The sequence below is a fragment of the Drosophila novamexicana genome, unplaced genomic scaffold (genome assembly GCF_003285875.2).
Source record: "Drosophila novamexicana strain 15010-1031.04,08,12 unplaced genomic scaffold, DnovRS2.1 tig00000817-arrow-arrow-pilon, whole genome shotgun sequence".
Lineage (NCBI taxonomy): Eukaryota > Metazoa > Arthropoda > Insecta > Diptera > Drosophilidae > Drosophila > Drosophila novamexicana.
The window spans coordinates 1,697,166-1,708,471 of NW_020824827.1; the positions used below are offsets into that span (position 1 = coordinate 1,697,166).

At 42.0% G+C, this 11,306-nt stretch overlaps 4 protein-coding genes across 4 annotated transcripts; 3 read left to right on the plus strand and 1 right to left on the minus strand.

Annotated features, from left to right (window-relative positions):
• Positions 1-71: 71 nt before the first annotated feature.
• On the plus strand, positions 72-3,521 carry LOC115764114 (NFX1-type zinc finger-containing protein 1-like). Its single transcript, XM_030706976.1, has 6 exons — positions 72-318; positions 412-1,142; positions 1,198-1,671; positions 1,727-2,561; positions 2,616-3,118; positions 3,177-3,521. The coding sequence occupies exons 2-6, from the start codon at positions 447-449 to the stop codon at positions 3,471-3,473; spliced, it is 2,805 nt and encodes a 934-aa protein (XP_030562836.1). The 5' UTR covers positions 72-318; positions 412-446; the 3' UTR covers positions 3,474-3,521.
• A 301-nt stretch (positions 3,522-3,822) lies between these two features.
• LOC115764113 (structural maintenance of chromosomes protein 6) lies at positions 3,823-8,205 on the plus strand. Its single transcript, XM_030706975.1, has 14 exons — positions 3,823-3,913; positions 4,056-4,267; positions 4,327-4,546; positions 4,611-4,884; positions 4,946-5,072; positions 5,132-5,209; positions 5,267-5,439; positions 5,494-5,891; positions 5,952-6,351; positions 6,412-6,874; positions 6,945-7,556; positions 7,618-7,836; positions 7,901-8,031; positions 8,100-8,205. Exons 2-14 carry the CDS (start codon positions 4,067-4,069, stop codon positions 8,119-8,121), a joined length of 3,318 nt encoding a protein of 1,105 aa, XP_030562835.1. The 5' UTR covers positions 3,823-3,913; positions 4,056-4,066; the 3' UTR covers positions 8,122-8,205.
• Positions 8,206-8,568: 363 nt separating this feature from the next.
• LOC115764100 (RWD domain-containing protein 1) lies at positions 8,569-9,561 on the plus strand. The gene is made up of 2 exons (XM_030706953.1): positions 8,569-8,716; positions 8,771-9,561. Exons 1-2 carry the CDS (start codon positions 8,641-8,643, stop codon positions 9,436-9,438), a joined length of 744 nt encoding a protein of 247 aa, XP_030562813.1. The 5' UTR covers positions 8,569-8,640; the 3' UTR covers positions 9,439-9,561.
• Positions 9,535-10,950, minus strand: LOC115764099 (cysteine and histidine-rich domain-containing protein). The gene is made up of 5 exons (XM_030706952.1): positions 10,835-10,950; positions 10,418-10,775; positions 10,141-10,357; positions 9,888-10,082; positions 9,535-9,825 (listed from the first exon to the last, which is right to left on the minus strand). The coding sequence occupies exons 1-5, from the start codon at positions 10,893-10,895 to the stop codon at positions 9,553-9,555; spliced, it is 1,104 nt and encodes a 367-aa protein (XP_030562812.1). The 5' UTR covers positions 10,896-10,950; the 3' UTR covers positions 9,535-9,552.
• Between the last annotated feature and the right edge of the window lie 356 nt (positions 10,951-11,306).

The window sequence follows — 11,306 nt, forward strand, 5'->3', positions numbered from 1 at the left end:
AATTTTTGTCATTTTATTTAATAGCAGTTCTTGAACTTCCACTCAATTTAAGAAATTAAGTTTTTAAATCAACTGCAGATTTAATCTTGTATTTACAAATATAATAATTCTTCGCACCGATTCGGCCCAAAAGCAATATTTTGCCTCATCCGCAACTTGGTCACACTTTGCGGTATTTGTGGCGATCTTTCGATTTGTGCGCGAAATAAATAGGTTACATATTGATAAACTTTTGTATTTAAAAATTGTTTATTATATAGTATAGTACGGCAGCTAAAAGCTGAAGAGCGCACATCACTCAGCCAGTTCACGTGTCAAGTAATTAAACCAAATATATATCTTTTTTGGCAGCTCATAAATAATATTTACTTCTGATATCATCATGCGCTTCTCTATGACGTTTCTAAACAGGGGAATACCAGGAAATTTATACTATCGGACACATTATGGTTGAGCTTTTCGGAGAAGATTACGACTGTTGGGAATGGTTTCAGGCTGATAAAGAGAAAATCCTGCGCAGCTTAACGCGCAAAAAAGCTACCGACGGGCGTCAGGTGCAGATAAACAGGCGATATAACTGCTGGAACCGTGCCAAGGCGGCGGCGCCATCTAAAATTCCCACCGATGGTCTGCAGGAGATCTTTAATCTACAACCTTTGGGCATGTTCCTCTACCTGGCAACCGAAGTGGAACCGAACTTTTTTGTCGATCAAATCGGGCCACACGATGATATGGAGCGCGTGCTAATCTATACACGCATCCTGGTCACTTTATGTGAACTGGAGCTGCCGGGCTTTCACTATGATATGCTGAGCAAGTTAGCGGCGTGCACGCCGCTCATCGAGCACTATGAGGAGCTGGTGCGAAAACTGTGCACCAAAAGCTTCCGCACCATGTGGACCGACATGAAGCGCGTCGATTGCACCATTAGCCATATGCAGACGCTGTTGTTGCAGGCTCAACGCGCTGGCGTCATGGACAAAAATGGCATGCAGATACTATTCAATATTTGGACACACTTGAAGAACAACCAGAACCCGATCATAGAAGAGCGTCCGATCTGCATGGAGTTTCTGCATCAGTTGCACGGCCTGTTTAGTGTTGATCTGGATGTGCTGGCTGAACCGAATCCTGCCGCCGAGGTAAACGCTCCATTTCCATTGATTTCAAACAGTGTCTAATTTAAATGGTTTTTAGTTATATCCCAGCCTGGAGGAGCTCAGACTGTGGCTCAAGCAGCACGAGGATGCCTATCTCCATGCCCCAAAGCTAACGATCAGCTACATAAGCACCACGCAGTACATAAATAGTCAACGCTTGTTTTTGCGTCAGCAGTTTTTGCTGCCGCTGCGCGAGTTGGTGCGCGTTCTGCATCGAGAGCGCAGCCTGCAGAACGTGACGCCGCTCCAATTGGCCTATGAGGAGGTGCAGATCAAGCTGAATATGCACTTCCCGGACGCCCATAGCAGCAAGCTGCTGTTTGTTGATCTTTTGGCTGCGCAGCGCAAAACGGCAGCCGATCACGATATCCAATTCGGCAACTCGGAAGAGGAGTCTCTGCTAAAGCTCAAAACTGGTGCACTACTCTGTTTCAGCACAAGCTACGATTTCGACAATCTTATACTGGCCACGGTGGCTGGCACGGATATAAAGCAGCTGCGTCGCGGTTACGTGAGTGTACATTAAATTAAACTAGATATTTGTATATATATTTGCTGTCTTTCAGATTGCGATCACTATAGTGCGGCAGTTTAATATAGGCAACATTTATGGCAAGTCGTTGATCATGTTCGAAACGCCCGTCTACTTTGAGCCCTACCAGAAGGCGTACATCTACCTGACCAACAGCAATGTTATCAACTTTCCGATGTCCGATTATATAGTACATGGGCTGACGAGAACGCAACCGCCAGCATATTTGAATCACACACAGCCGCCGAATGTCTACGAGAGTCAAAAGTTTGTGAACAAGCTGCGCAAAATGCCGCTAAATCTATCGCAGCACGATGCCTTCCAAAGTGTGCTGAATACGAACTTTAATCTAATCCAAGGTCCGCCAGGAACGGGCAAGACGCATCTCTCATTGCAGCTGATAAAGACGATGTTGGAGCATGCCAAATTCTGTGCGCCCATTGTTGTGATTACATACACCAACGATTCGCTGGATAAGTTTCTGCTGAAGCTAAGCTCCTTCACCAGCAGCATAGTACGCTTTGGCTGTCAGTCGAGACTGCCGGAAATTGCCAGGTTCAATGCACGTGCCGACACAAACATGCACATGATAAATCCTAGACTAAAGCGTCTGTACTGGATGGTGAATCTGGAGATCAAGGAGCATTTCAAGCGCCTGCAGACACTGTATGCCGCCTTCAATGACAGCGATAAGGCCTATACGGATATTCTGGCGACGCAGCGTCTCGTGTGGAATGCGCAGGAGAAACTCAATTCCATACGAATGATATTCCAGCACTATTTGATTGTTAAAAAGAACGTGCTGGCGATGACGACCACGTGCGCTGCACGCATGAATTTTGTCTTTCGCTTTCTTAAAAGTCGCATTGGTAAGGGAATCAAAAGCAGCATCACAATTACGTATTTAATTGGTTTCATTTTAGTCATTTTTGAGGAAGCCGCAGAAATTTTGGAAGCGCACATATTGCCCTGCCTGACACCCTACACGGAGCACGTCATTATGATTGGCGACCACATGCAGCTCAAGCCCTATATAAGCTATATAAAGGGACTGAAATATTCAGCTATCTGTCAATCCTTATTCGAGCGTTTGATACGCTCAAATTTCCAAGTGAACGTATTGAATATTCAATACCGTATGCGTAATACCTTTGCCGAATTGCTGTGTCCCCTCATATATCAGAAGCTCTTTAGTCATGAGTCCGTGTATAACTTTCCTCCTGTTCGCCATATGACAAAGAATCTGTATTTTCTTCAGCATCAGGAGCCTGAGACACATATCTATGATGGCTTTCTATGCAACGATTGGGAAACGCAAAAAGTGTCTGAAATAGTAAGCCATTTGATAGACGTCGGCGGCTACAAAGGCAAGGAGGTCGTGGTGCTCACACCCTACACCATGCAGGTCGAATCCATTAAAAAGAGAGTAAGGCATGGATTACTAATTATCTGGTGATATATTTATTCGCCCTTCTACTTTGCAGTTATCGAAGACAAAGCATTTGAAAGATGTTGGCATTACCACAGTTGATAGTTTCCAGGGTCTGGAAGCGGATATAGTTGTGCTCTCGCTGGTGCGCAGTAACACACATGGAAATATCGGATTTCTGTCTGAACAGAATCGTATTTGTGTCGCCATGTCCCGCGCCCGCTATGGCCTCTATATCATTGGCAACATGAAGATTCTATCGCAGAAATCGCCTACTTGGCGCGAAATACAGAATAAGCTAAGGCAGCAAAATGCTATAGGCGAAGAATTCCCCTATAAGAAAATGATGTGAGTGCCATTAACAGCTCTACATTGTAAATAATGTAAACTACATATAATATTAATAAATATAATCATGTTCTTGTTTCTCTTGTAAAGCTCTGCATGTATTGAAAATTGTTTCTCTTTATCGTTAAGTCTACATGTTGATAAAAGTTATATTATCAAAAATTATATTTACCCACACAGGAAAAAAAACCCGCTTTCTTATTTGAAAGTGCGAAATTTGCGGTTTGTTCTGTCGATCTGCATGAATGCAAACCAGCTTGACTTGAAATATACTGAAATGAGCGCACGCGCATTGTCAGTATTCTCATCATATTCAAGATTGGTCACACTTTCCGTGCAAAATGTTGGAATATTTTTAGTGCTGTTTTATGAAATGTATATACAATTAAAACACAAAGTTAATTCGAATAGATTACAACGATTAAAAAGCTAATCAAATACAACGTAAGCATAAACAAAACTTAATTTCAATTAATGCATCTGAATATGCCTAGCACGGCTGGTAAACAAAAATGCCCGCGCATTTTATTGTAATACCGTTTGTAAACAGACGAATGTAAACGCGAATTTATGTTTTTATATGTAGACAAACCAAAGATGGGTCGCAGTAGAATTCGAAAGAAACAATTATCCTCAGGATCGGAGAGTGACGTTTCGCCTACGCCTCCGAAAAATAAGAAATCTAGGCGCAGCGCAGAAACCAGCGAAGAGGATGGAATGATTGTGGAAGCGTCTACTTCGCGCGCGGTTCACAGGCGCGCAAACGGGAATGCAAGCTCTTCCTTCGAAAATCCCTCGGTAACTCAATGTTTTATATTCATTCTGCTTAAAATCAAACACTAGCTTATTTGTTATAGCATGGACTGACAGCTCGAAACGCATTCCAGCGTTGTGGGAAGATCATTTCCATACGCTTAAGAAATTTTATGTGCCACTCGAATTTATACATCAACTTTGGGCCACATATCAATTTTCTTGTTGGCAGCAATGGCAGCGGCAAAAGTGCCGTGATCACGGCCCTTGCATTAGGGCTAGCCGGCAGTGCACGCAACACAAGTCGCGCCAGCAGCATACAGAGTAATTTGCCCAATCGCTTACCCAAGAGGAATACATACTAAAACTAACCATTATCTTTTGTCAGAGCTCATTAAAAATGGGGAGACAAATGCATCCATTGAGCTAACCCTGTGCAATACGGGACTGCGGCCATTTAGGTACGACGTTTACGGTCCACACATTACGGTTGTACGCCAAATACGGCAATCATCCTCGACGTATGAGATGAGAGACGCTCAGAACAGATGCGTTTCCAAGAAACTGGACGAAATACGACGCTTGCTGCTTTATTTTGGCATAAGTGTTGAGAATCCGATCTTTGTGCTGAATCAGGAAGCTTCGCGCGAATTTCTCAAAGAGTGGGTGTACTTAATTGCGAAAGTTAGAATTCAATTTAAAATATGAAACCCTATCCCACAGCCTAGAGCCTGCATCGAACTATAAATTGCTTATGAAGGCAACGCAGCTGGATTTATGCGCGGCCAGCTTGACCCAATGCCACGAACAGCGCGAGCATATTAACTATGATCTGGAGCTGCTCAAAAAGGTAAATCTTCATTTGAAAAAACCAATACCCATAAATAAATAATTACTTTAACTGCGCAGAAAAAGGAAAAGTTGAAGAAACTGTGCCACGAAGAAGAGGAAAAGTTGGCATTAATTAAAAATAAAGAGGCAATTAAGGTAAGACGGCATGTCTCGTAAAGAACTATAAAGTAAAACATATTTTCTCTAATGTAGATTCAATTAAAAGAGGCTACAACCATGCTGGCTTGGCTAAAAGTGACCAAGATACAGGATGATCTGACAAAAATGGAACACACACTTAAAATAATTGAGAAGAAAAACGCAGATTTGTCGCAGAAAACAACGCAGAAGAATAGCACACAGTTGGCACTTGCCCAGCAGCTCGAGTAGGTAAAGCAATTATCTTAATTTAACATATTATAAATAAAACGTATTCATAGGCAAATTGAGGAAACCAAACAGCGAATTATGGAAAGTCACCAGTCGCAGGAAACGAGGCTTCGGGCGGTCAAGCGAACAATACAAGATTGTCTCTATAAAGCCAGTTCAATTAAAGCAGGAATTAAAAATGTAGAGAAACGTCTCAGGGAGGAACAAACTACCTACGAGGGCTGTCAGAGGCATATGAATAACTATCACGAAGATTATTCAGAAGTGAAAAGGCTGCGGGAACAGAATGCTGCTACGCTAGCCACTCTCAAAGTAAAGGTGGCTGAGAGTAATGAGCTGATCTCCAGGCTCAGGGACGAACAGAACAGTACAAAGAATCGAATGCCTGCCACGATAGAGCAGGTAGAGTCGGTGAAAAATGAGCTGAGCAAACTGCGAAAAACTGAGCGTACGTACAAAAATGCCTGTAAATAATCCAAAACAAAAGTTAATATTGATTGAATTGTAGAAAGCCTGCAATGGGAAATGGAATCGCTGTTGCGCAACAAATCAAACAAAATGTCCGTTTATGGTGAGCACGCAATGCAAGTGGCCAATGCGTTGCGTGTTCAGTACAGCGGTAGCAATGCGCACAAGATGCCGCGTGGACCTATTGGCATGTACATAACTGTGCCAAATCCCAAGTATCGAGATCTGATAGAGAATCAACTGGCTCATTGTCTGCGCTCGTATATCGTAAGCACCGACAAGGAGCGTGTATCTCTGAGAGCTCTGCTGCAAGAATCGTATGCGGGCGGGAATATACCGACTATTATCACGAGTGCGTTTTCAAACCGGGTCTACAATGTATCGAAGTACAAAGTGCAAAACAGGTCGTCAAATACGACCGTGCTGATGGATGAGATTAGGTGAGTTTTTAAAGAGTTTAAGCATAAGAAGCTTAAGTAAACAGTTATTTTTATTAAAAGATGCGATGATCCTGTTGTAATGAACTATCTTATTGATACACTGCGCATTGAGACGGTCTTGGTTACCGATTCCAAGGAGATAGCCGAATCGCTTACCTCGAACTCGGAAAATGTGCCACCCAATTTAACCCGCATATTGGTGCCCAATTTGGGGCTTGAGTATTCGCCATCGCCCAACTATGCCATGTACTCCATTAAAATCACGCCTGCGCGCTTCATTCAGGTGAATGTGGATGATCGCATTCGGCAGCTGAAGACAGAGCAGGAAAGTCTTCGAGAGCGTGCAGCAATCCTTCAGACAGTGTATGTCAAAGCTAAGCAAAAGCTGGACAGTGACGCAAAGGAGATAAGCACCAAAAGTAACATGATTAATGCACATCACACAGAAAACACAAAAGCGTTGCAAAGAATTATGGATATCGAAAATTTCGAATATCGCGAATTACCCGCTCTTGATGTGCTGGTAAGTCCAAAGCTGGTCCAAAGCTGTTTCCCCTCAAACCATTCAATCTTCTTTTATTCTATATTTTTAGGAAACTCACTTGACGACCAGCGGTGCGAAGATCGAGAAATGTAAGGAGGAGCGCCAGGTCTTGGAAAGTCAACTGCGCGAAATCGACGAGCGTAAAACTCAAGCTGACGAAGAAGCTAAAGGCGAACAAATTATACTCGATGGAATTAATAAGAAAGTAAGCGAAATTGACACGGCATCACAGGAATTACAACGTAAAGCTCGTGACTTAGACCGACATTATGAGGAGAACCAACGACGTTTTAAGCAAACTAACGAGCTACTTAAGTCAATGCTGAGAAACAAAGAAGATCTGGAGGAAGATTTAGAAAAGGAGCGCCGCGAGGCACAGAAAGTCGGTGACTTTATCGAGACAAACAAATCTGAAGAGAGAATTCGTGATAAAATCAATCGATATAAAGCAAAGATAAAGCATTACGAATCGATGAACTTAAACAGCAAGGAAGTAGAACATAAGTTGTCCACCTTGCTTGATAAACTTAAAACAGAAACTGAAAATTTGGAGAATATCCTATGTGTTGTAGAGAAATTACGCATCGAATACCATACTCGGGCACAACGATTTCAGCGATCGCGATATCATTTCTTTACCATGGTTCAGTTTCAGTTCAAGGTAAAGTTCAATTCAATTGAACAACTTAAAAAATCACTTTATAAATTTCTTAAACATGCAGCAAGCACTTGTCTGTCGCCAATTTGAAGGCAGCCTGGAACCGAATCATAAGGATAAAACGTTGCAGATCAGCGTCTTCCCGCCCAGCGGGAACAAGACATCGAATACGAGAAGTTTGTCCGGCGGAGAAAGGTCCTTTACCACGGTGTCCCTGCTGAAAGGCCTTTGGAGCACTTCCGATCACCCATTTTATTTCTTGGACGAATACGATGTATTTACTGTAAGTTCACGTTGCACGTTTTATTCACACAATGGACACTTGATTAAATTTTGTAAATTTATAGGACGAAGTTAACAGAACTTTTATAACTAAACTGCTTATTCAAGAGGGCACGGATTTTCCAAACCGACAGTATTGTTTTCTTACCCCACAAGATACGAAAGTCGATGCGAATCACTTAATAACAGTGCATAAGTATGCAGTCTTGCATTTTTCTTTATATACGAAGATTAACCAATTTATTGTCTTTACTCTTATTTTAGATTGGAAGCACCAGAGCATTAATTTCAAGCTAATTTTCACTAAATTTGTTGCTGGACGACTGCTCTAAAAAAAACATTACCATTTATTTAACTTAGGCATGTTAAATGTTATTAAATAAACGTAAATTTTCTTAAAAATGTTTTCAAATTAGTTTCTGTAAGGCATTCAAAATAGAAAATAAAAATAAAATTGATACGGCAACTCTGAATTTACAATGGTGGTGCGCCGGTAAATAATGCGCATGATACGTTCAAGCTGAATGACAAGCAGGCGCATGAGAACGATACGAAAATACCATGTGTATTTTAAAATTTTATTTATTATTTTGCATATTGGCTTTAATAAGTTAAAATGTATGTATATATGAATGTTTATTTGTGTGTTCCATTGTTGTTGTTTCACAAGAACTACGAGTGATATGTGGCATCATACAGTCTGAACGTATGTTGGCCACCCTAACAAATAACCTAAAAGCTGGGCCAGAGACACGGCAGCTCTGAAATTTATATTATTATTTTGTAAATTAATTTAAAACCCAGAATGAGCCGCAACTACAAAGAAGATCAGGCCAATGAGGTCGAAGCGCTGGATTCCATATATTGTGGTGAAATGGAAGGTAACTCGCATGTTCTTCTTGTATTTCAATATAATGCAAATATTCCTTTTGCAGTTCTACAAACAGAGCCTTTCCACAAATTCCAAATTCCTATTGCCACAGAGGAGTACAATGCCGATGCAGTCGAAGAGAATGAAAAGGGTTTAGCGTGCAAGCTTGTGTTTACGTATACAGCAACATATCCAGATGAAGCTCCGCTAGTGGAAATTGAGGAAGGCGAAAACTTTGAAGACAATTTCGAGGCGCGGCTGCTGGAACACTTGCGCCAGACAATTGACGAGAACATCGGCATGGAGATGGTGTTCTCGTTGGTGAGCAGTGCACAGGAATGGCTAAATGTGCAGTGGGACGAGCACAAGAAGACCCAGGAGGATGAACGGGTGCGCAAGGTTCAAGAGGTCGAAGAAGCGGAAAGAAAGAAATTCGAAGGCACACGCGTGTCTGTCGAGACATTTATGAAATGGAAGTTGGACTTTGAGGAGAGCACGGGCATTGCGGCAAAACGGGAGAAAAACAATGATTGCAAAAAGCTGACGGGCCGAGAGTTATTCATGTGCGACAACACATTGAACGATTCGGACATCAAATTCCTGTTGGAAGCCGGTGAAAACATTGAGAATGTTAAAATCGATGAAACACTGTTTCAAGATATTGGTGAACTGGATTTGGATGACGACGACGATGAGGATTGGGTGCCCGGAGCTGATGACGACGATGATTAAGCAGTGCTGCGATATTACAAATAAAACTCATATAAGGCATACTTGTGTATTGTAAAGAAATGGCCTAACACAATGGGTTCTCTATAGTTTTACAAATAAAATGCTAGCGTGTTATCAATCTAATCCGTTCGGATTTTGCAAACTCATTTCGGATAATTTAAGTCCGTAGCTTTGAACATTTTGAATGTCGTCCAAGTCGAAAAACTCTTCGTCACTGTCATCGTTTTGCTCTGCATTTGGGTTAATTTGGGCAGCATCTTTCTTTACTGCTGGCAGCACATCACGTGGCAAATTAAGTTTTGGCCATGATCCTGGTTCTAGTTTTGGCAACGTAATCTCCACCTTAGTGCCAAACATTTGCACAGAAGCTGTTTGTACATTGATTATCTAAACAAACAGAAGGGTCATTTATACAAGTTGGGGACATAATAGAAAGCATTCGATCTTACACCACGCAGTTCTAGGTCCAACTCGAACTTGGCATTCTCCTGTTCTGGAAAGACCAGCATTACGTGCAGGCGAATTGGATTCACTTCAACGACGCTTTGTGCGTAATGATATTTTTTGGCATAGACTGCGACAACAACATTCGTAGCCGTCTGATGCCAATCGTATCGGCATTGAACGACCTGTTTGTCTTCGTCCTGCAGTGAATCAATAGATTGTTAGAAAATTGCCGGGTGCAGTGTTCGTATGACTTACGTCTTTAACAAATTTATGTTGACCGTAAACACATCCTTTCTGGGCCATGAACTGCGCAAAATCGGAGGTACGTTTCTGACAGCATGACCAAAATTTCATGCCCTCATGGAATATGGGAACGCCAGGATGATAAGTGCACTCGCCAAAGTCGCTGCTTGTGTTCGTGTAGGAGTAAGTGCAGCCATTGTTTTTGCAGCTCGTTCCCACAGCAACATTCCTAATATATATGTATATATAAAATATCATTCAATGAAAGCACAAAAGAGATCGCAAGTACCCTTCGCTGCCTGAACTTGCAGCTGGCGCGGCAACAGTGCTGACTTTTAAAGCATCAATGGTGTCCTTCAATGCAGGCGCTACTTTTGGCTCCAGCACAGTAAATGGCGTTTCAATAGCTGGCCTAGGCAGAGATTCCCTAATAGGAGCTCGCACTTCAATTTCCATAGTCTTATCCTCATCCTTGTCATCCTTGGCTGGCTTCTCTGGTTCGGGGGGCTTAATGTTTGAATGTTTCGCCAAAGTGCAGCCTTTGATATTGAGGAATTCTGTGAAGTCCACCGACTTTTTACTGCAACATGACCAGCCTTTGTAGGCATCGTGGAAGAATGGCGCACCCGGATGATGCCGGCAAGATTCTGTGCAAAACAACGTGCTGTTAGTTCTTTATTATTTCTTGCTTAGAAGTTTTACTTACCATCAGTATTGGTGGCTGGATCAAAAAGTTGGCCGCAACCTCTGTTATAACATTGTTCCATTTTTGCCTTTAATATATTACAGTTATTTTTGGTTGCTTTGGTCTAGAATATTCGCATATAAGTGGCGGAGTGGAGGCAAGCCGATAAATAGTCACGGAGGCTGCCAACTCGATAACAAGTAAACAACACTATCGACAAGTGGCCGAGTTAAGTGTTGAAAAATGTCAGCATGCCGTCAGAAACGGTTTTTTGATTTTTTCAACTTGGCTTAGAACAAACAAACCTGTATTTAGAAGCCATATGATTTGAGGGTTTAGAAAGGCAGCTTGTGAGCAATTAAAACGGAAATTACCGAGCTCATTCGAAAGGGTCTTTAAACTGTTCGGTATGCGGCACTTGGAGACCGAAACCGGAATTAAAATACAAATCAATTAATGCAAATGTAGTGAAGGTCAGTTCGGTTTTTGTCTA